The following is a 24,566-nucleotide window of genomic DNA, read 5'->3' as shown; positions in this document are numbered from 1 at the left end:
TCATCCAGTAACTACTCGAGCTGTAGACTTGAAACTTGGACTTGAATCACAAAAATGTGGACTCGCTATAATTAAGACTTGAGACTCCAAAGACTTAACTTGAGACTTGAAAGGAAAAACATTCAACTCTCAAATTTGGACTTTGAAAAATCTCCAAACGATAAAGAATACCCAAATGAGACAGCAATAGGCAGGAATTGCATAAAGACACAGTTTGAGTATTTACATTTTAGGTCGGTGCATTGAAAGGTCTTAGTTATGTAAAAAAACACTAACAGTAACACAACATTTTTATGGTCATTCAGAGACCTTAAAGGGACAGTTCACTCTAAAATCGAAAATACATTGTTTCCTCTTACCTGTAGTGCTATTTATCCATCCAGATTGTTTAAGTGTGAGTTGCTGAGTTTTGGAGATATTGCCCGTAGAGATGTCTGCATTTTTTGAATATAATGAAACTTTATGGCACTTGGCTTGTGGTGCTCAAAGCGGCAAAAAACAAAAAACATTTGAAAAACTCAACAGCAATGTCTCTTTCCAGAAATCATGACCCGGTTACTCAAGATAATCACAGACCTTATTGTGAGCAGTTTCATGTAGGAACTGTTTTCTTTCTACCAGTTCCTACATGAAACAGATACTTTTTAGACTAGATATCTTTTAATTTTATTATTTTTAGATAACAAATCGACTTAAATCAAAATATAGTAAATGGATTTTGTATTTCTCCTCTTATATGCTAGTAGCGAGACACTGAACAGTTAACAAAGAAATCACATTTGTTTTTTGTCAATATTTCTTAAGAGAGTGGGGTGGCCTTGGCAGTTTTTGGATTTATGACTTCATTTCTAAAATCCTGGTGGTTTGGCAGCTCAAATCTTGATTCAGTTATATCTAAATATCTATATCTAAAGTTAACAATATTAAGAGTTGATTTGTGCAGTAGTTAAGTTTATTTTTTCTGTATCTGCCTCAGAACAGTTAAGAACAAAAAGTAAGTACATAGAGGTTAATGCCCAAGAAGAACCCATTTTTCCAACTACCGGGTGATCCATCGTTCTTAATAGACGATCAAGGAGTCGGCCGTGGAATACCCGCGCGAGTCGCAGCCACAACTAACCGAGTCAAGAGAAATCGTCCAGACTCTGAAAGGAAGGAAAGGCAGAAGCACTGTGCACACTTGAAATCATTTGTGTTTTTAAAGAACGACGTATTTTATATTTTTATTCTAGATAACGGAGAGATTAATCCGTTTATAGTAAAAGTCTAAATTGAACAAAACCAAAAAAAATAATCTTAATTAGTCCAGTCTGCTAAAGCCTGTCCCTCCTTACTTTTTTGAAGCATAAATGTCTGCTTTAAATAACACACTTTGCCTTATTTGATTTCTGCATATCTATAGTCTGTATTTCCTGTGGCAGTGGCCCGACCGCTCACATACCCAATCTTGGGTTGTGCCTTTGTTGTTTCATTCAGCTGTAATGTGAAGAGGGCCATGCTGATGTAACCAATCTGCTTGGCTGGAGCAGAAAGGATTCTTTTTCTGGTTCTTGAAAAAACTGTATAGGCGGTGCAGTTAAAATCATCCTCCTTCTTGGTAGCTGCTGCTGGCATGTTATCAGCTTCTACTGGAGGACACAAGTTTTTACTCTGATATCCAGAGACACTGACAGTAAAGTAACTTAAGCCCTTACTTTACAAAACACCAACATCTGACAGACCCAGAAATTCTAAACTACAGACTTGTCCATCAGGAGGAAAAGATAAATTATGTGTAAATAATGTGCATAAGGGACAAATGTTGCTCGTTGGAAACGCAGTTACTTGAATGCATCAGAATTAATCGTATGCACAATTAAAATGAAATAACACCACTCAGATGTGTTGTAATTATTGGTTTTATTAGCAGAAAATGTAGACTATTAAATGTTTCAGTAAAAATTATGGAAAAACAAACATAATATACTTATGTTGAATGAATAACACAATTTTACCAATTTTGCTGTTACACAATACATTTAGAAAACATAGCCTTCTTTTAAAGGCCCAGCCCAGTGATAACTGAAACATTTAAATCTGAGGTATACAACATACATGGACAAAGACTTTCTCTTATTTGTACAACATTCATATTAACATTTATACATTTTTTGAGATTCTGTTTTTGAAAAGGTTTTATATACGCAGAAAGTCCCATAGTGGAGCTTGTCATCCTTCAGTTGAAATATAAAAAAACATAATAATTTGCAGTGACAATGTTTTTTTCATATGACATTGACAATATGCATCAGGCCTACAACATAACGTATTTTTATATAATTATTACACACGAATATAACCTTCTGTGTTCTTTGGTTTTAGTATACAAGAAGAGGAGTAACATGAGAGGAGATTTTGGCATTAAAACTGGTTCAACGGTTAAACACTCACCTCTTTGTTGAGTTTCACTGTTACGACAAAAATATGACTGTAGTTAAGTAACGGAAGTGAGAGTAATAGTGTACTGAGGCACAACTGAATTGGCTACGGTGTGATTTGTTACATTCAGATGTTTGACAAATAAATCTCAGAAATCCAGAGCAACACTGACAGTAACGGTGACATGAAATATCACTTCAGAGGGAGCTATACACAGGTGAAAAGTATTTACAGAAAAAGAAAGTACAATATGAAACCAAGCAGCCATCGATTCATAAATAATGGGACTTCTGTTTGCTGAATTATGTTGATGGATTGAAATATGGCAACCGAAGTTCCACTAAAACAGATAACTCACAATACAAAATTTACTGAAAAATTGTATAGGCCATCGGTAGTCTATGAGAGGTTGAGCTGGTTGTTTTGAGGTATTCTGTGTTGGCTTAGAGGTCTGAGGACTTGCTGGAGTATTATCCCAGACAAAAAAAAAAAGACATGTTGGCCTTTGTTAGTTTTGTACAAAATTAACTGAAAACATTGCTTACAATGTGTAGATATGGCAATTAAAAAACTCAAAGCAGTGAGGCCAGTAGGACAGTTAGTTCCTTTCTAACACACCGCTCTACGTGAAATATGCCCATGGAGTTCACTTATGTGTCAATAAAGCACAAAACAGCACAAAACCTAATATTTCTTTTTTAGATGACAGGGAAGTCGAGGAGGACACAGTCATGGATGAAACAGGAACAAAAGCTCTGGTAGGATTTGGATCCCATGGCTGACAGCTACACCCTCTTCTCTGTTTGTGCAGCTAATTTAGTTATGAAAACACAAACAACAAAACTGTAAACCAGTAAAAACAATATGGCTGGACTGTGTCCTCCTCTACCTGCAGTCATCTGACATTAAGCACTCAGCACTGCAGTGTGCAGGGAGTCAGACAGAAGCCCCTGTTGGTCTCTCTCATCTTTTCCTTGTGTCTGGCCTGGACGAGACCGAACACCACTCCTGCTAGCGTCATGCGTCCTACTGTCCGCCCCTCCAAGCGGCCATCTGTTCCAACATTGGCCCTCTTGCTGCGCATGGTACTGATGAAATAGGTGCGGACTTTCCCCTGACACTCGCTCACCTACAATGACAGCAGAGGTCACATAGTGTATATAATATCTACACATTTCTCTGTCTGTTGTTTCTTTTCACCAGTAGATGTCCCCCTTGTTTTAGTTGTCCTCTTGTGCTAAGTAGGTTTTTTTTTTCTACACTTGCTCTGATTAGTAGTTACACAGGTCTTTCTAGCTATTCTGACTGATTAGACCTTTTCTCAAGTTGAAGTTAGACGCAGCTATGCTGCTAATGTGTTTAGGTAACAGTCTTTTTGCATGGCATGTATTTTGACATGTCACAGCAGAAAAATCACAGGTCTAACTAACAACATTAATAACAAACGATTTCGATTCAGGTATGCCAGTTTCAGGGCCCTGGTATTGTGCATGCTGGATCACTAGGATGGCTTACTGGGACATTTAAAACTGAACAGAAGCCTCGTTAATGTTATTAGTTACACCTCATTTTCAGTGTTTTTCCTGCTATGGCATGTGAAAATGTCAACTGTGAAAAAGGCTGTTAGAATTTCCCTATAGATATATAAATATATAGGGAAATTCTGTGTATTAGAATAGGCCCTTTTCACAGGAGACATTTTGACTTGTTATAGTAGGATAGCATTAATGGCTCTGTTCTATTCAAGTGTCCCAGTAAGCCACGACAGTGTGACAATGAGCCAGCGTGCACAATACCCGGTATCTAAAACTGAAGCAGCTGAATGGAACTGAGCTATCATTATTTTTGTGCTTTTCCTACTGTGACATGTCAAAATGTCTTGTGTGAAAAAGAAGTGTTCTACACATGGACAAAAAAATCTAACTTCTCGCACCTTTACAGATGCATAGTCAGGAATGATGTCAGTCAAGAACAGTCTGTAACATGCTCAGGCAGTTTTGAAAAGAGGTCATATTTGTCAAAATAACAGGAGACACCTGTGTGGTTGTACACAGCCGACTTAATTGTGCGTTTAAACAGAACATGTAAGTCATCTTATCTAATCTAATTTAATCACTGACAACAGTTTCATTAAAGCTTTATTCCTAATCTCCTCTCTGCACATGCCTTACTTTCAAATAAGAACTTCCCTGAACCTGGCTGAACTTTGTGGCTGTCCTGTAACATCAGTTCCACAGTAATTTGGAAGGTGATGTGGGCACCCAAATGGTTCTCCATTTCACTATACTTATGTTTAAGGATGAATGACAGTAAACACAGTGTATAACCACCACTGTCAACAGGACGAACATCCTTCAGCCACTCACCCCCTTGACAAAGATTTCTCCACGTAGCTCCAAGACAAAACCCCATTCTGCCAGGATCCTGCACGTGGCCTCGGGTACCTGGATGCGTCCGTTCACACCTGTGCTGTCCATGCGGCTGGCCAGGTTCACTGTTGACCCCCAGATGTCATACTGTGGCTTGGTGGCACCGATCACCCCTGCCACCACTGGCCCATGGGCGATACCTGTTTCAGTGCGACACACACTTAATTCACTTAAGACAAATAATTAATTAGCATTAAGTCTATGACATCAGAAATCCTTGCAGAGAGCAGTTGATATCACCCATCCATTGTTAATGTGAGTGAGGGAGTGTGTGTGTAGGAGGTCAGCCACTTACCCACACGCAGCTCAAAGTTTTTGGCAGAGAGCCTGTTAATCTCTTTCAAGGTCTCTTGCATTGCCAACGCAAACAAAACCAGCTCGCTCAGGTGATTCCATTCATCCATATATGCCTGAGAGAGAGAGAGAGAGAGAGAGAGAGAGAGAGGGGAGAATGAATTATGGAAGGACAAATGTAGTCAAAACAAAACAATAGCACAGTGTGTACAAGAGGATCTCCCACCTGTTTGTCAGGAGCTAAGCCAGAGGCTGCCATGTAGCAGCTCCCAATGGTCTTTATCTTCTCCACATATTGGAAGTACGACTCCTCCAACAACTTGTTAGAAGAAACATTTATAGATAAAGAGGTAAAGTTACAGATCAATCTCATATAGAGCAGCAGAGTTATGCAATGGGTAGCAATCCAATTTGTCAACAGCATGTCCTGGATTAAACCCCACTGTCTCTGCCTTATTTATTTCACCTCAGCTAAAAGGGCAGGTGAAAACACTCTAATAGGGAGAATACCACTTAAATATACCACAGATAAATGTATACATATATCTGAAAGATGAAATATAATTAATGTTTTTATTATGTTTTTATACTATTCTGCTTTGCACAAATTACCTATTCCCATACTCACCTCATCAAAGCCAGCAATGATCTCATTCAGAAGTCGGAGGCAGTCCACTCCCTCATTTTTGATCTCTTTCTGCTCAAAGTACTCATTGAAGCCAGCGATGGAGGCAAACATAACACCGACTTCATCATAGGACTGGGAGTAAAGCTTCTGGAATGAAAATGGTGTTACAGACTTTCATCTTGCCAGGTTATTCTTAAAAACCTCTTTGTTTGACAGGTAAACTATAGATAAACTGTACAAATGTGTGAAGGCATTTAGTAAATAACACTTAAAAAGTCCACCCAAACAAATGAAAATGAGGTTGCTCAACTCCCCTTCCATATAATAGGTTTATTCCCAAACATTTTCACCTACATTGTCTATCATGATGTTGGTTCTGGTTTCTTAAATTACAATGAAGTATGTTGCCATGTGCTATTACATTTATTTCAATATTCAAGGATATGAAAATCATAGACAATGTTAAAACCGTAGCAACAGCAAGTAATTTCATATATTTATAATAGTCCAGTCAGCTTTTAAAAAACAGAAATTTGAAATACACTTTGATTATTCTCCCTATATGTTTGTGCTCCCCTGAAAATAGCAATGAAGGCCAAATCATTTGAGAAAAAAAAAACATAGTGCAGTAGAGGCTGACACAGTCAGAGGTGAGGTCATGTTTTCCGCACCTCATCGTTCTTGCTCCGGTGCAGAAAATGTCGCACCACATGCAAAGGCAGGATGTTGTGTAACAGACACTCGTTGTGTTCCCGCAGTTCTCTCATGTCCTCCACTTCCTGCTGGGCCTGCAGACGCCACAGGAAGTCCAGTCTGGCAGTGGCCTCCCACTGGAAAGTAAAGGATAGATAAAACTATCAGAGGTCACCTCCCTGTGTGCGACACACTCTTTACCCATCAGCAGTTAGGCAGTCAACAGATTTGGCCTCAATAATGCGGGTTAGAAAAATGAGAAAACCAATATCCAAACTGCAATTAAAAATACTATGAGCAAACTAAACTAAACAGCAGCATGCTTAAAACAGGGAAAACTTCAGTGAGTTTAATAGTACCTGCCGTCCATTGTAGAAGACAGCAACAATAAACATGGCCATGAGAAGGATGGAAACTCCTTTTCTCCTGACATAGTGAGACCTGTGCAGAAGTTAATGAAGAGAGGTGGAATATAGAGAAAAAAATGTGACTAAGGAGATGTTCAGTACAATAGTAGTACAGTAGTATTAAACACAGTAGTAAAAAAAAGAAAAAAGATTGTGTGTGCCCACAGCCTGAGCTGGCACTGACCTGTGCAGCATATCATGGCGTGTGAGTGTGAGGAAGGCCAAGTGGATGAGGTAGGAGTAGACAGCCACCCCCAGCAGCAACACCGCCAGCTTCAGCAGAGAGTTTAGACGCAGGAACACGGCACAAGTCACCATGGCAATCACACCACTCAATACAAAGACCTGAGGAGGGAAAGAGAGTGAAGAAGAGGTTCGAGACACTGAAGAAGAATGTATTTTGATCACTTTTTTAACTTTTTGAAGTTAAAAAAATGGAAAGTGGGTGAGATAACATTTAGTCAAGAACATATGATTTTTATTTTATACCAGACCAAATTTTGTGACATTGTGATTTGTAGTGAGAGCAGGGAGCAGGTGGAGGAAAATCTAGAGAGATGGTGGTCTACTCTGGAAAACAGAGGAACGAAGCTTAGCCGCAGCAAGACAGAATACATGTGTGTCAATGAGAGGGACCCAGGTGGAACGAGAGGTTACAGGGAGCAGAGGTGAAGAAGGTGCAGGACTTTAAGTACTTAGGGTCAACGGTTCAGAGCAATGGAGACTGTGGAAAAGAGGTGAAGAGGCGAGTGCAAGCAGGTTGGAACAGGTGGAGAAAAGTGTCAGGTGTGTTGTGTGATAAAAGAGTATCAGCAAGAATGAAAGGAAAGGTGTTCAAGACGGTGGTGAGACCAGCGATGTTGTACAGCTTAGAGACAGTGGCACTGAAGAAAAGACAAGAGGCAGAGCTGGAGGTAGCAGAGCTTAAGATGTTGAGGTTCTCTTTGGGAGTGACGAGGACGGACAGGATCAGGAATGAGTACATCAGAGGGACAGCTCTTGTTAGATGTTTCGGAGATAAAGTCAGAGAGGCCAGATTGAGGTGGTTTGGACATGTTCAGAGGAGAGACTGTGAATATATTGGTAGAAGGATGCTGAGGTTGGAGCTGCCAGGCAGGAGGTCTGGAGGAAGACCAAAGAGGAGATTTATGGATGTAGTGAGAGAGGACATGAAGTTAATTGGTGTGAGTGAAGAGGATGCAGAGGACAGGGTTAGATGGAGGCACATGATTCACTGTGGCGAGCCCTGAAAGGGAACAGCCGAAAGGAAAAGAAGAAGACCAAATGTTTGTGATGACAGATATTGTTTGCATGTTTGTTTAAACTACTGTTATCCTCACTTCAGGGTAAGTGCAGACGGTGAGTGGACGTAAGGCTGTGTTTGTTCTGTCCATTTCATCAGCCTCTGCTGCGTCTGTGAGAATGCACCATACCTGGACACAAAATATACAAATCACATAAAACCTTTGACAACTAACGAAAGACTGAATGAAGGAGATCACAATAAAACAGATACACATTTCTTATGTAGACATTTTAAAGATTTGAGCTGGTTTTTGTATATTTTGGTTATATCTGGATTCAAGTGCTGATCAGTGCCTGGAAATGTAGTTTGTCTGTCATCTGAGGCACACTTTACATGTTAGCAGGGAGGTCTCTCTCCTTTATGTGTACACATTTATAAATTTATCATCCAAATAACAGGAGAGGAGATATGATAAGAGTGACTGTGCATTCCACTGGATTTACTAACATTCATGTAATTTGCAAGGTCCAGTTTTATATGGCAAATTCTCCCCCTCTAAAGTCTAAAAGGAAAGTTATGGCAAAAGATAAAAGAAAATAAACTTTATTCAACATTTTCATGTATATAAATACGGCCCTGTGTAGTTTAGACTCTCACCATGTCAGTAGAGACCAAGCCAAAGTTGATGACGATGGCGGCAAGGGTGAGGAGGTTGCGGGCACTGTTGTTCTCGTGGATCCAGCAGCAGAAGTGCTGCAGTGCTGCAGGAGTCCACTTGAACTCTTCAGCCAGGGCCAACAGCAGCAGCAGCATGTAGGCGAGCAGAAAGACTGAAAACTGGAGGACGGCTGGGAACAACCTGCAGAGGAAGAACAAGGGAGGAGGATAAGAGGAAGAGGAAGGAAGTGAGTAAAGTAGTGAAGATGTTGATACAGGGTGGAATGAAGAAACAAGAGGAAGTGTGAGACATATGCTCTGATGAAAGTGTGAATTTAAGGGGATGTGGAACTTCAAATAATATTTCATTCTCGATACTACCTCCAGATGGCATTAAAGTCAAAAAAATGTCATCCTACACATAGTGGCTTTAAAATCAAACAAGCAGTGCAGTACATTTTTAGTAGGGTTAAACCAACATGTGCTTGAGCTAAATTTGATGTCGTTCTGTATCTTTAAATACAGACTTTTTAATGAAGAATTTATTATATCTTAAAGCTGTAATCCATAACGTATCTGCTATTAAACTGCAGAGAACATGACAGATCATCTAGTGTCATGTTCTCTAAGTTTATTTTAACTTGTTGTTGTTGGTATACAGGGAAAATGTCAATGACAGACCAGGTAATATTAACGTGAAAATATCATTGACCTTGAACATATCCATTAAAAAACCTTACAGAATTTAGCTAAAAGAGCATAAATGAACTATTCAAATCTGATAAACCCAAAAAGATTAAATTAACTAATGTTAACAATGTGAGCTTCGACTAGGACAATGCTGGTGTCTTCCTACCTGGGTGCAGGAATGAGGGCCTGGGCAGCCATGAGAAAGAGGAGCATTATAAAGGAGCAGACCAGGTTGGAGTTGAACATTTCATCTCTCATCTGGGAGAACTAGGCCAACCAAAAGAGATCAAAGGAAGATCACAGTCGTCATTATTATTTACTCTGTGGCATTAACTTATTTCCTCCTACCATAAGCCTTCCGAACCAGCGTCTGTACCTGCTTACCTTGTCCTCGATGTGTGTGTCTTTGAACACCAGGGTCAGTGGAGTGATGTGCTCCCTGTGCATACGCTCACTGCTTCGGACCTCAATGGCATGTTTAATGCGTTTGTTAATCTCCTTGGAGGTGGACTGCCATATGTTGAGCAGCGAACCGTTGGTAAAGGAGGCCAGGATCTGCAAGAAAAGAATATGAAGGTGTGTGATGAATCAGATCGGTGCAGGTCCACTTTGTCTTTTATGGTTAAAGAACCTTAGATATGCATTGTGCCATAGGTATTAGGATTGAAACATTTTACTAATCTGGGCCAACAATAGAAAGCTGTTAAAGATAACACCTTCTCTCCATTTTGTATCCCTGCACCTACACTGTTCATGTCAGTGACGTTCCCAAAGGGCATCTCTGGGTTCCAGGTTTGTTTAGTTTTCTGGACTTTGGGGGCCTCAGTAAGGTCAACCTTGTTCCTTTCCTCCTGAGGGCAGATGAGGAAAGTGTCGATGTTGTGTTTGAGCAGAAACTCGTTCCTGTCACGGCCATGACCATCTTCTGTCTTGTAGGAGCCTTCTAAACTGTCCAGGGTCGCCCTTGAGATATGGATGCGTCTGGATGAGAGAGAATAGATGCAGAGAAAATGATCGATGATGTAGAAAGAAATGCTCTCCAATCATTAAAAGAAGAAATTAATAATTTGCTTAGCTTTTTACATATACGAGGAAGCCCAAGACTTGACAAGCCTGCAGTCTATCAAGTATCATGTAATGTAGAAAACCAATACTGGGTTTAAACATGTTCAAAAATGTATTAATTTATTAAATTAAATAGCAAGGGCTTTTCCTTAGTACAAATATTTGACTTATGGAGGGTATGCAACTTTGTAAGGCACTTTAATGTCATTTTAGGCCATTTTTGTAAAGTTATAGATTCTTTTAAGTCGCACCTCTACATTGACATGGCAAAAAAACAGAACAATCTGAGATAGAGGAATAACAGTGGGCTCTAGGTGGCTTAACATATAAATATGTGGCAAACTAGGCAGAGATCAAATGTGTTACATCAAAGGGCTACTCTTTGATGTAACACACTAGCTAGTGCCAGTCTCTGCTGGCTGGCACTAGAAGAGACCACTCACCCTGGTATGCCCCCGGCCTCCAGCATGTTGGCAATGCTTACGTCCCAGGACCAGACGTCAAACTGCCATTTCTGCAGCCCCAGCACCCCACACAGGACAGAGCCCGAATGGATCCCGATCCTCATGTCCATGTCAAAGTTCAGCTGCTTACATACGTACCTGGTGGGTAGTAAAGTGACCATGTTAGACTAATTGTTGACGGCTATTATTATCCATCATATTTTACAGTGAGTTTTGACATTTCTTGTCAGAATTTAGGAGTCCACCAGCATCTGTCATATATATTTCTTTCTGCACATTAACATACATGAAAAAACCCCAGCTAAGCAGAGTTTTATTGGCTACAGACCTTTTCTGAATTTGATTTCACTCTCTCGCTGCCCTCTCTTGAAATGCAAAAGTAGCTAAATTAAATTGATCATTGTTTTGCAGGGGAGGGCAAGATAACCCCTCAAGAACTCCAGCGAGCTAAGACTGACCGTATGGTGTTAATCATAGCCAGGCCCATCTCAACACAATGACGGGCATGGGCACGTTGTGGCTCAGGGACCCCTGACACACAGTAGTAACAGTCTCCCAGTATCTTTATTCGCAGGCAGTGGTGCTCCTGTGATGAGGAAGAGACAAGACACCAGGGAAAAGAGAAAATAAATTGTTGATAGAATAGAAGTTGTGTCAAATATATGTTATCTCAAAGAAAACAGCTCAAATTCTCACATCTGCCAGTCGGTCAAAGCGTCCAAAGAGCTCGTTGAGGATTCGGACCAGATCCTGGGCAGACAGGTTCATGGACAACAGAGTGAAGCCCTTGATGTCTGCAAAAAGGATGCTGCAAAGAGGAGAGAGAGAGTTATAAAAGAAGGGGTATGCTAACAACATACACATTTAAATTGTGATAGAGATTCCTGTTGAACTGTTTGATTCCAGTGACATGCAAGGAGTTTGCAACTTGAAAAGGACGACACCAAGTCCCATAAAATCATTAACAACATTAAAATAAAAGGCACCCATGAGAAACTTGTTTCCTAAAATCCTCTTATATAAGCCTTGTAAATACTAACATACCAACATTATGTGTGTGTGTGTGTGTGTGTGTGTGTGTGTGTGTGTGTGCACCTGACATCTTTGTACTGGTGGATATAGATCTTGTGAAACTCCTGAGGATTGAGTTCATCTTCCAAAGAACTCATGTCAGAGATCATCTCCAAGGCAACAAAGCGAGGCAGGATTGATAGCACCAGACGCTCCTGTGTGGCAAAATAATAAACTCTATTTGACAGTATGTGGTTTAATGAGCATAATGCTTGTTTGCACACAATTCAGAGGATAATTTAGGAGGCTTTTTTTTCTTACCAAGGTTTGGAGAAAAGTGATAACAGTCAACAGTGGTCGTAATACAGTGTGTCCCTGTCTTCATATAAGTCTAACCTATGGCACAATGGCAGCAGACACCGTACCTGTCTCTGGTTCTCTTGCTCTAGTTTGAGGCGACCCTCAATGCAGCGCCGTGTCTCCAGGAAAACCTGTCTCTGGGCGTGGTCTGTCAGGTAGTGGATGAACAAGCCAGCTGTGTTCATACCCAGGTACAGCAGGCCTTTGGCAAACACCTGCATCCGACAGAGATTTTGCATTCATACAATTAATTTTAACCAGGAAAACCCAATGCATGTGGGCTAAGAGGAGGATAAGAAATAGGAAAAGGGGTCTTCTTCTTTTAATGAACTTGAGGGATGTCAGAGGGAATTCTTGTATGTTTAGTAGGCTTGTGGACAATATCTGGGGCTGTAGATGGGAGTAATAGTTGTGAAAATGCCATTAATGGATATAAAATATGAGCTTAGAGTACCTTCAGTATCAGTAAAATAAGTATCCAATACATGGATAATACATGGCTTGTTGAGCATAATATGCTGGTACACTCAAGAGAGAATTTTTACACTTTAATGGGAATGGGAATTGGGAAATGCATAGACAGATATTACATTCTCAGCTGCTGTTTTATTAAGCCTTAAACAGTGCAGGTATCTCTAGTTTATTAGGATTGGGAACATAAACCTGGGCATGCTATAAATATATATGAGACAACCCAGAAAGCTCAGAGGGAATCTTTATCTGTAATGAATTGGACTAAAATGTAGTAGTATAGTATGCTTTGACAGTAAATTAAGTAATAAAGAAATGTTATCTAATAAAGGAACACTTTTGGTTTGATAATGATAAATTAATAAAAATGTCAGACATAACACTTTGTAATATTTTTCTGGGGAGACTGTTTTTAAAAACTTTTTTAAAAAACGGTTCAGTCAGTTGATTTACTCACCGTTCTCAAAAGCACAGCATCATTGTAGTAGCGCACTATCTCCACCAGAAGGTGCAGTACTGAGGTGAGGGAGCCGGCGAACATGGCCCACAGCAGAGGTAAGGGCATCAGCGTGTATGTGGCGAACAATGTGAACAAAACATACCACGATGGGTCTTTTTCCAGTCCATACACAAGTCCTCCCAGCACCTGTGTGGTCTGCGACAGCCAGCTAGCTAGGCCAGCGTAGTGAAGCCATTGTGGGGACATGGAGTCTTTGCAAGTTAACACCATGATGCACAGTGCTATGGGCAACACCATAAAAATGCCTGTCAGGCAGCCACGCAGAGTGTCTGTGGCCAACTCAGGGGCCAGTGCCAGGTACAGAACCAATACATGTAGCTTGGCCACTGCATCAATTACATTGGTGATGGCTAGAGAGTTGCGTCTTTGGTGGGAGTAGTGTTGCTGGTAGAGTTTCTCCAGATCACGAGACTTGAAGGTGTGCCTCAGACTAGGTATGTAGACTCCACGAACTGTGTGGTCCCAGTGCACAAAGAAGTCAGCATCGCTGGCGTAGTCATTAAAAGAACCGTTGTGTGTGCTGGTGGAACCACGGACCTGGGAGGGGTGCACTCTGACGGTGGAGGAGCGGCGTTTTGTGACCCCGCGTGAGGCCTTGTCGCGGATTTGTGTATTGATCTCCTCCATGTAGGCATCCGTCACAAAGATTTTACGCGCTGGCTCCACACCCACCTGTCAAACATAAACATAAAATCAGGTGTGTTTACTGTATACATCGGCACTTTTCTTTTTGCTGAACTTCATACCATTTCATACCATAATAAGTGACCAGTAGGTTGTAATGGTCTAGAAATGGCTTTATGGTGGAAAGCAAACAAATTATGGCCACTAAGAGAGTAGGTGTCTTTTTATCTATGTGGTATACAGTTGTTAATAATCATCACTGAACTGTGCATTTGGACAGAGATCTATGAGCAGTGCATGCGAAGACCCTTTGGTTCACCAGAATTACAAAAGCATACATTCTTTTCTCACTACCGCCAGTGGTACCCATGTAGATAGTTTTATTCGCTCAAATTTTGTGATGTTTATATGTATCTGCTTGATTTTAGCCACCACAAATAGAATTTTATTTGCAGGTATTTATAGTATACAGCATTAACATTTTTAATTGTGTCAAAACTTTGACCACCAGAAGGTAAATTCCATTCACCTCCATTGTATTGGTAACCTGATACGCCAGATTGGTTTGTTACACAGAACCATCTGAGAGTGCCCTTGCAAACTGTTTGGAAAAGGGCAGGCACTTTTGAAAAATACTTGGCAGGTGATTGGATGAACCATCTGTCTGTCACCGTCTATCACGGGGCTAACTTCAACCAATCAGATCAATAAAACCATATGATGTAGTAGGAGAGCCAAAGCCAGTCAGGACAAGAGCGAAAACATCTTTTCCATCGAAAAAAACCCCTGCAGTGATCTTCTTTGCTCTTTTTTTCAATGAAGAAATACTCTACAGTTCTGATATAACTGATGCTATAGCATCTCCACAGGAGGCTGATAGGTCCGAACCACTGTGGTTCCAACACAAGCACATAACTTGAAGTTTGGCAAGATGGATTCTCGTGTGATCTCATGAATCCAGCTGCCTTGCAAGGTAATTGTATTGGAGTGACGGCAGAAATCTCAGAGACAGACATCTGAAAACACTGGGCAAGTAAAACCAAAACTATTTGCATGGCTAGACACAAGTGGGAAAGTAGGTTTTTTGGGTGAACTGGCCCTTAAAGTAATTGTTCAGTTAAATCAATTGAATTACAACATTTATGTGGTTCAGAGGATACCTGAAGTCTGTTCCAGTACACATACAGTAGTCCTCATAATCTTGTAGGAGATTATGTACAAAACAATAGAAAACAAAACACTACAAACAGCAGTTCCTTCTGCATGCAACACATCTACTGATGACTGTGGGATAATCATTCACCTGGGCGTTGAGCTCCTGCTGGATAATGATGTGTTTTACAGCATTCTGCCACAACATCTTTTTCCGCCGCAGCCCAGGGGACAGGGTCGTGGTCAGGCAGGTAGGCTCACGTAGCTCCATAGAGGAGACCTGTGTTGTCTCAGCAAAGGTCACCATGGCAATGACCTTAGCTGACCTCATCTGTTGGTCTCAGATCAGGAGAAGGCAGTGGCCTGGAGTGGAAAGAGAGATATTGTTGGGGGTGAAAAAAAAAGGAAAACATGGTGGTTAGTCAGACTCGCTTCAGGCCACAATGTGCTTTTCTCACACTATGAACATAATGAACATTCATTCTTAAAGGGGCACTCCACCAATTTTATACATAAAGTTCAGTAAACTAGTCATGGTTAGTGCTACTCAGCTTATGAAAACAGCTGTATGATGTCGTCTGTGGCTCTGGTGGAGCTTTGTCAAGAAAATAACCTTGATGATGTCACAGTGCTGTCATCAGGGTTATCTCAGCTTGGGCTTGGAGACTACAAATTTATAATAGAAAGCCTTACAAACTAGAGGTTCAGTTCACTTTGCAGAATCTTTTTTTTTTTTTTACTTTAACCCATTTTTTTGGAAAATACATTTTATTACATACATTTAAGATTTATAATTTCATTGGGCAAGCTATGAAAGATTTTGTTTCATATTGCTGTTTCAGTTTTAGAACTGACTATATGGTATTATACAGATTTTGAATGCTAAATCAGGAAAATCTTTGCTATTTTGTGAGTGTGAATATACAGCAATTTTACAGCCTTTGTGACTGATATGATCTACCACTTGGGCCACACAGGACATGTGTCCAAATAAATCAATGCATCTTTAATGTTCAAACCCGTTTTAAAATGATGATTTATGTGGACAAAACTGGTTATGCTGCACACATTCTGCATGTTGGAAAGAGCCACCTGGTAGGCTCCTCATGTTGACACAGTGTGTGCCAGAACGCAGCTTTCCATCAATTTATCTGGTGGACAGATTTAGACCTGAGCTGGTTAATGCCAAGAGTTAAACTCCTCCAGGTCCTTCTGGCTCTAGATGCTGCTGTCCCACCCACTCACAGTCCACTGCCACCAGTCTGACTCTCACCATGAATCCACACTGCACAGACTGGATATGATAAAACACTTCATATTAGAAGAGCTGCAATTTTAACATTTTGGCAGCTGAAAATATTCACCCTGTGATTGAATGCTATAATAGCGTAGCATTTTATTGTAACAACTTGTTGATCACACAGCAAGCATGACAGTTTCTCCGCTGTGGAATGATCATTTGTTATCCTGCTGTGCCAGGCACACTGAAAATTACAACACTCCAGAGTAAACAGTATTAAAATAAAATACAGACTTATTTATGACATTTTAATATGTGCACAATTTGAATTTAGGCTTCCTGTATGATATAGTCTACACCTATTCAGGGAAAACAAGAGTTATGTAGAAGCAGAGTAAGGATTTCTGGCACAACTTCACCTGCTTGCATGGAGAAGGGAAAAAGTCTGAAGAGGTCAAAACTCCAGCAACACTTGTGGTATAAAGAACAACTTTATTGTTAGACCAATGCGTTTCAACTTGTGGCCTTCATCAGGGTCATGCTGAAACACATTGGTCTGACAAACAACAGTTGTGTACAGTTCCAAAACTGACCTGTATTGTTTGACATATTGCGTGTCCACTCCTCATGTCCAGCATTTGCCATAGGACATATTCGGCCAGCCCGTCACAGTCCACTTTTTCCATCGCACAAGAATTGTATGCAAATCTGAAAATTAAGGCATAATCCATGAAAGGGAAAATGAAACTTGAAGTAGTCCCCACTGTGATGAAGTGTCCAAAACTGATGAGGAGAGGGGGATAAAGGTCCAGCCAAGATATATGGAGTCTTTCTGGCAGGATTGTTGGTCACCACCTGGACTGTTTTAAAATGAAGTCAACAACTGCCATGAAGCAGAGCTGCAGGAGTGAGGAGTGCAAAGAGGATTATTTAGTCAGCAGCCACTCTCACTGGCCTGCAAAGCTGAGATCACTGGCTCCAAGACAACGCGAAGATAAACGCAATGCTCTCAACCTTTGGCCAAGTCAACCAAATCTTTTAAAAGCAGGGTTGACACTTAAATTAAATAGCATTACGATAAGTGCTTTTTCATATGCCCTCACCTTAATACACTCTTTCTTTTTCATTTCCTCTACTCCCATTCTGATGCCATCATAGAAATTGAAAGCAGAGTTGCTGCCTCTATATTGCCTTTGTGCTCTTGGTTATGTCAGTATGCGTATGTGTAATTAGAGACATAACAGTAAACAGTTAAAAACATTACCTAAAAGCCTACAAAACCAGGCAGATTGTGAAAGCAAAGGACACTTAATCATCTCCCACCTGGTAACAGCACCCTGAGGTGATTCAACAGCAAATGAAACTGCCTTTACTATGCATTTAAATTTAGTTGTTTCTAAGAAGGCGTAACAGGCCATTACGCGTCTATCTGACCAACATTTTGAAGAAGAAAATATTTTGATTCCTTGGTGAAAAATAACTGCATTATTGTATATTTTGTGTTTCATAAAGCACACACAACAGCTTTGGGATATTATTAAAAAAAAACATACTCTGTGGCTGCTTCCCAATGGGCTTAAAAACAGTCCGACGGGGGTTACATTTGAAATAAGTGTTATACCTGCTTTTTGAAAACAGAAAGCTATGTCAGGATTGTCAGACATTTCTCTATGTTCCAACGATACAAATAGGCTCACAAACAAAGCTATCAGTCTGTTATTTCTCTGTAATACATACACACTCAATCTAATAAATTTAACTTTTAACTTCTTCCCTGTAAAACAAAATTTGTTGAGGCTGGACACTGTGGATAATTGCTTGATTGAATTATTTTCTCCATAGTGTCTCATTCAAGATTTTGAAAACAGTGATATTCTCTGCTGCTCAGTGTCTTTTGTCTTGTTGTTCTTGTCTTTACTTTATCAGGCTGGTTAATGTTATACAAGGCAAGGACTAATCTCTAACCAATGCACAAATATGCTAATAATTTAGTGCCATTTTTGGATTTGCTGTGTTGTATTGTATTTTAGCTTTATGTGTCATACACTGAGTTGTTGGGGCATCTTTCACCAAATGAGTTCAAATTATTCACCTGTTTCAGTTAAAAAGGTACCTGTTAATAGTATACTTTTGTTCGCTGTTTTAAACATAATCATAATCACAACATCAAGATAAATTGTACTGCATATTAACAAAATAAAGAAACAAGAGAAGGATTGAATTGACAGGGATAATCAGACACAGACCTAAAAAAAAGAAAATATCAGCTTGAACAACAGGTGTGTCGAAACAAACAAACAGACCTCATTATTGATGATGAAGAGCAGTTACTGGGCTGATAGCATCAGCAGGCCTGTGGTTGTAAGCTGGTTAAAGTTTTTGAGACTTGCTTTGCTAATTGTGTCCAGGCAACGTACAAAGCCCTTAAGGCTGATCTAATGAGTTCCCATCTGTCCCACCATGACTGTGTAGCTCAGACCTTTCTTGCTGATTACTGTACATCTAAAAATAGCCGCCAGGTCTAATGCAATTAGTTCTACTATAACTGCTATACACATCAGCATAGTTCTCTGACACTTGGCAAGCATGCAACAAAGCAGCTTTGAATATGTTTAACAACATGTCAGTGTTACTAGAAACAATGAGAGTGAATGAGTAAATCATTCTGATACAACATAGCCTTTGTGTTCATTATGGTCAACTGAAGTTAATGCCTGTGAATGTCTGTCTAATGTTCAGATTCAATCTGTAATTTTATTTAGGGACTCTATTTGGAGTGCCTGTGAACTTGTGTCCACATGTGGGAGGAGTCAGGATGAGTCTGCTAAGGGCAAAACCCCACAAGCTAATTAATATTAAGGCTAACCGCTTTGGCTGTCCACTAATCAGCTGATTCTCATAAGCACTCAAGCCAAACCAGCAACAGAACTGACCTTCTGGCCTACGTACTTGCCAAACATTTCACTTATGCCAGACACAGAGATCTATTTGTGTCTGTTGGCGTGTATCACAAACCTGCTGTATAATCATGTGTGCGTGGTGCAAGACTACAGTTGGACGGTGAATGCATGCTAACTTTTGTTGGCAGTCTCATAAAGCTCTTGAAAGTGATGACGTGCACAGGTCAGTTAGGGTCAAAGTGAAACAAAGATGCAAACCAAAGCAGAGCTTGTGCTAAAACACTTTCATATTGACAATTTGGCATTTCCCTCCAGACAAAATCTTCAATATGTTGCATCAAAAAAGATTTGCAAATCAACAAAAAAAAACATGAATGAGACGCTATGAGACGCTCCTTACTATGGTCATAGTAAGGAGCACTAGGCCAAATGTGCTCTCTTTGAAGGTGTAAAGCTTGCTTCAATGTTATGACATCTTCAAAGTGAATGTAAAGGCTATTCCTTTAGTGTTTCAGTAAGATTTTGACTGAGCCCTTAGCCTGTCTGACAAGAAAGGTTAATAACACACATATCACACAGAGGCTCTGGCTTGGGTGCACCCAGACTGTTGGGCCCCTGGGCCTCTCCCCTGTAGGCCCGTTTGGTAATCAATCCTTGCAACCACCCTGAAATACTTGTCAGCTTTCACTTTTTATCTTGCATTAAAGTACAATAACTACTACCAGTTACACGTATATCTTGAAATAACAACCTCCCAAACCCCTTTGAGCTTTAGCTTAGGCATCATACAGATAATCCACAGACCTTGTTGTGAGCTGTTTCATGTAGGAACTATTTTCTTTCTACCAATAGTTCCTACATGAAACTGCTCACAACAAGGTCTGTGGATTATCTTGAGTAACCAGGTCCATGATTTCTGGAAAGAGACATTGCTGTTGAGTTTTTCAAATGTATTTTTTGTGCTCTCTTTGAAGGTGTAAAGCTTGCTTCAATGTTATGACATCTTCAAAGTGAATGTAAAGGCTATTCCTTTAGTGTTTCCGTAGGATTTTGACTGAGTCCCTGTCTTACAAAAAAGGTTAATAACAAACATATCACACAGAGGCCCTGGCTTGAGTATGGCACTCAACTTGTGGTGCTCAGCTTGTGGTGCTCAAAGCACCAAAAAATAGTTCCATTATATTAACTAAATGCAATCATCTCTATGGCCGATATCTCCAAAACTCACACCAAAATAATCTAGATGGATAAATAGCACTACAGGTAAGAGGAAAAATATGCATTTTTGATTTGGGGCTGAACTGTCCCTTTAATACTGCTTTGGAAACAGCATTATTATTGGATCTATAAAAACTGAATGTATATCACATAAATGTACATGTTACTGTCAATGTTTTGTTGACTTTTACAACCATGGTTGTTGCTTATTTGACACATCAATATTATTTATTGTAATTCAGCTCAGCTATAATAAGGTGACAGCAACACTACCCATATGGTATTATACATTTTTAAATACATTATCACAATACACTCATAATGATGTACATTATTTTATCAAACATTTGATTATCAAGTATTTGTATGATATGCTGTTTATCTTTCCAATATTTATCCAGTAAATAGAATGTAGGGACAGATCCGGCACTGGACTGCATGTTCAAACATTACTGTCCAGTGGTGGGCTGTCACATATTTACAGCTAGCCAGTAACAGCTGGTAGCTAGAGGAACAGTAACGCTGGGTTAACTAAATGTATGGTGTCCTGGCATAGTTGAACTTTAGTCAGGGTGGCTGGCGTTAACTGTCCGTATGACATACATTTTAAGGATTTTAATTTTGTTCACTTCATGGTAAGTAAGTGCTGACACTAATTAACGTTGTTCAGATAAGCGCAGCCAGGGGGTTCTCCTGAAGCAACTCAAGCAGTTAGCTAACCTTAGCATACTTAGCTACTAGCATAGACGAAAGCTAGCTTTGAATAATATGAGTTAGCCTTGTTAGATTTATTAAGCTTAGGTTTATTTATAAGCCTAATCGATATCAAGGACAAGTATCGAAACAGTTAAGCTATCACGAGAAGACAAAGTTAGACGAAAACCTGTGACTGCTAGCATTGCTAACAGCGTTAAATTCATTTATTGGCAACTGTCATGACTTGGAATTTATGTCTGGATGTAATAAGATGTTGCATTACACTGTTTGCTTGTCACTGTTCAGTTAAACGTTACCACCTGGTATTTCCCATGTTTTGATAGTTCAAACATGTTCAAATATCAACATATATGTATTAGCACATCGGTTAATTTGGGCATACTGACTTCCACAGGCCAAAAACAATCCAGCGATTTTCCTGATTTTCGAAGCACCGGTGGAGACTCATTTTGGGGCTGAAGTGCCACCCATCTCCCTGCCACTGTGAACCTGGACGAACAACGCCGCCTTGTGACTAGCATCCAACATGACAGGTGGGCAACTCTAAATTATTGTGCACCTGTTCTATGCTTGAAGACATAATTAAGGCCCACCAAAAGTTGAATGTAGGACAATGCAGAAGTGCTGACGAAATTAAAACTAGTTTTATGAGCTGCCTAAACCAAATCCACAACAACTCACTGCTGACTGTGAAGATGTTTTGTGAGAGAAACTTTGCAAAACAGTTCCAGGTATGTGTGTGTGCTGTGTCTGTTCTTGCGGTGTGTTATGTGTGAATTTGCACAGAAATCACTCACCAGACATTTTGCCTGTGTTGGCATCCACTGATGGCCACATTCCTTGAACCTCAAGCCCACTGACTGAATGGCTGTCCCACAGTGCCCCTCTCTCCGTGCCCCTCTCTCCCTGCCTCTCTCCACCCTCCTCTCTCTGTGGTGGATAGTGAGGTCCATTGTGTCAGTGAGATGTTTATTAATGAGAAAGGCGCACACAGAGAGCAGAGCTGCTATTGAAGGACTAATCGCTAATCTCTTCGTTAATACGGTCAAACTGCCTATGTACTAACATTAATTACTCAGAAGCCTCAAGACAGGGACATACGAGTTGGTGTTCAGCAGGGACTCTTAGTGAATTTGTGAGTTTGTTCGAGTGTGAAACTTCACACAGAAGTTGGAGTTGGCTTTTCTGTTCAGGCTTGAATGTATGTTTGCGTGTACATGTGTCTAGTGTTTATTGCAGCCAAACTGGGCAGTTGTGGATGCATGTGAGTGAGTCCATTTTTGCATTTAGCTTATCTGCCAAGGAATTGTGTGACTGAAAGCAGTTCAATTTTTTGTGAGTATTGGTAGGCTTACTTTTTTCAAAAGTAAAAAAAAAAAAATAAATTCCCAAAGATTTAGAGATTTTTTTTGTCTGCTCCTTGTAGTGTTACATGCATGCTTTGGCTTTGGTTAGGAGGTTTTCTCTATCTATGAAAGGACTAGTGTGTGTTTGAGTGTGTGTGTGTTTGTGGGCTGTTGTGTGTTTGTTTGCCTGCCATGCCCTTGCCTGCGCCTGATGTCCCGGCCTCTCAGAGGCTGGCACTGGACTGCCGTACCCTTCTGGACCATCGCATTGGCAAGGGTAAGCGAAAACACCATCTCCTCTGTTCTCTCTCTGGCTCCTTCTGGCAGAGAATTATTTAACTGAAAAGTTGCTTTCTTCCATATAGTTCCATGATGCCCGACAAAAATATGTCATGTCGTAAATGGAAATTACCGTTTGGGGTTTGACTTGGCTCTGAGCTGCCTCCTGTCCCGTAAAATTGATTCAGCTTATTTCACAGTTTGTAGAGGGTACTTGAGCACTTGAGTAGGCCAACATCAAAAGGAACATTGGCTGTGATTGGCACAGGTTGCTGTTGAACAGTGTCGACTGATTAAAGGGAAATTTGATTCATTTTCAGTCTGGGCCTTATTTTCTTACTTGCTACCTTAATGTTGCTTGATTCATAAAATCTTACATTAGTAAATGCTCTCCGTTGGATAAGAGGACTGTTTGTTCTTCCATCAGAAAGAGATGCATATAGCTCCACAGGGAATACTGCTGATCATGCCAGCAATCAGAATTTCTGGCATGTGAGGATGAAGAAAACAAATCTTGATTGTAAATGACTATGATGATTATTCAGGCGAAGTGATGTCACACAAGAGCCCTGTTTTTCAACCCAAGTTAAAAAAAAAAAAAAAGAAGGAAAGTCACAGTAAGTGTAGAGATTCATTTCTTACCTGCTCCAAGCTGCACTGAAATGCAGCGGATGATAGTATCATACAGTATAAGGATGCAGTCTAAAGACGAACAGCTGTGTGTTATTTTTATTAGTTTCCCAACTGAGAACAACCACCACCATCTTTAATTCTTTGAACCAGTCCTAATGTAACCCACTCTCTTCTCCTTGTTCAATTAAAGCTGAACACTTTTGGTAATTGCAAAACCAAGCTTTATAATGGATCTTCGCTTTCTCACACCGTATAAGCTGCTTCTTATTAAATGTTTCCCAAAACCCCTTTTTAAATGCTGATAGTCAGTCTCTAAAATTCATGCAATGTTATCTCTAAACTGATATTTGGAATAATGAAAAAATTTGAACCGAAAAGGTTGAGTAGGCATACATTTTTATTTCAAGCACTCGTTCATGCTTTTAAAAGGACACTGCAGCATCATCAGGTTTATGGTTCCACTGCAAACTTGTACATTAGAGCCAATTATGTGAACATCATATTTGTTTTTTTGTTTGTCACAGTTATGGCAGGTTTGAAGCTTTGCCATCTGAGAGGGACGAGCCAGCTGTTGAACAGTAGTGTATTTATGCAATATGGTGTTGGAAAATTAAACCTGGAAGAGAATGAGTAAACACTGACATCTTGAAAAGGATAATATTTCACAGTTTTGCATTTCTACAGCTTTTTAAAAATGCAAATGCCAGTAAACATTGTTATATAATCAGACATTTTCTTAAATTTTATTTGCATTAAAAAAAGTGACTGGTTAAGAAAAGACTGGCTGGTATATTTGAGGAATCCACCAGGCAGCCATTGTGGATGTTAGAGCAAAAAGTTTATTTCAAACCCTGACAAAATGAAGAAAGAGGAAAAGGACATTTTAGTAGGGCTCGAAAATGGAAGGAAATGTGGTAGAAAGTTGCATAGAAGGAAAAACTGAAATTAAGTTAAGCAGGATGCATGGGAAGATTAATGATGGAGAGGAGGGAAAGAGTGATGCTGGCAGGGGGTGGAGAGAGGGAGAAAAGGAGATTGCGTGGGTGGGAGGTCTTCTCCCTTTCTATCCCTGTGGTGTATATTTCTCTCTTACCCCACCCCCAC

At 40.1% G+C, this 24,566-nt stretch overlaps 2 protein-coding genes across 8 annotated transcripts in view; one reads left to right on the top strand and one right to left on the bottom strand.

The window, feature by feature from the left end:
• Positions 1-1,882: 1,882 nt before the first annotated feature.
• Positions 1,883-22,132, bottom strand: si:dkey-206f10.1 (adenylate cyclase type 8). Of its 3 annotated transcripts, none has more exons than XM_044168849.1 (22): positions 22,002-22,132; positions 16,963-17,268; positions 15,281-15,492; positions 13,291-14,025; positions 12,428-12,577; positions 12,087-12,217; positions 11,688-11,799; positions 11,450-11,577; positions 10,971-11,129; positions 10,209-10,443; positions 9,847-10,017; positions 9,629-9,729; positions 8,773-8,974; positions 8,210-8,302; positions 7,054-7,214; positions 6,822-6,903; positions 6,441-6,599; positions 5,770-5,916; positions 5,368-5,460; positions 5,143-5,257; positions 4,785-4,987; positions 1,883-3,547 (listed from the first exon to the last, which is right to left on the bottom strand). In XM_044168849.1, exons 3-22 carry the CDS (start codon positions 15,458-15,460, stop codon positions 3,332-3,334), a joined length of 3,573 nt encoding a protein of 1,190 aa, XP_044024784.1. In that variant the 5' UTR covers positions 15,461-15,492; positions 16,963-17,268; positions 22,002-22,132; the 3' UTR covers positions 1,883-3,331. The 3 variants fall into 3 exon arrangements, with proteins under 3 accessions (XP_044024784.1, XP_044024787.1, XP_044024786.1); XM_044168852.1 differs by having other exon boundaries at positions 5,770-5,913; XM_044168851.1 differs by having other exon boundaries at positions 16,963-17,077; positions 22,002-22,113.
• Positions 20,941-24,566, top strand: part of LOC122862946 (protein EFR3 homolog B) — a 31,968-nt gene continuing 28,342 nt past the window's right edge. The window contains exons 1-2 of one of the 5 annotated variants that reach the window (XM_044168855.1): positions 20,941-21,122; positions 21,599-21,737. In XM_044168855.1, coding sequence (XP_044024790.1) covers positions 21,731-21,737 — 7 coding nt within the window. In that variant the 5' untranslated portion in view covers positions 20,941-21,122; positions 21,599-21,730. Of the gene's footprint in view, positions 21,123-21,179; positions 21,334-21,377; positions 21,507-21,598; positions 21,738-21,799; positions 21,936-22,610; positions 22,828-24,566 lie in introns of those variants that run through there. The other 4 variants (XM_044168857.1, XM_044168858.1, XM_044168859.1 and 1 more) reach the window with 4 other exon arrangements.

Source organism: Siniperca chuatsi, linkage group LG16 (assembly GCF_020085105.1).
Source record: "Siniperca chuatsi isolate FFG_IHB_CAS linkage group LG16, ASM2008510v1, whole genome shotgun sequence".
NCBI lineage: Eukaryota > Metazoa > Chordata > Actinopteri > Centrarchiformes > Sinipercidae > Siniperca > Siniperca chuatsi.
Note: the sequence above shows the minus strand (reverse complement) of the source record. Positions and strands in the feature narration are given on the sequence as shown.

Bases quoted from the DNA above. Each gene is read 5' to 3' on its own strand.
- si:dkey-206f10.1 (XM_044168849.1), bottom strand. From the start codon at position 15,460: ATGAGGTCAGCTAAGGTCATTGCCATGGTGACCTTTGCTGAGACAACA. The intron at 12,218-12,427 runs GTACGGTGTCTG...TTTGCCACACAG, and splicing joins AGCAAGAGAACCAGAGACAG to GAGCGTCTGGTGCTATCAAT. The intron at 4,988-5,142 runs GTAAGTGGCTGA...GCACTGAAACAG, and splicing joins AAACTTTGAGCTGCGTGTGG to GTATCGCCCATGGGCCAGTG.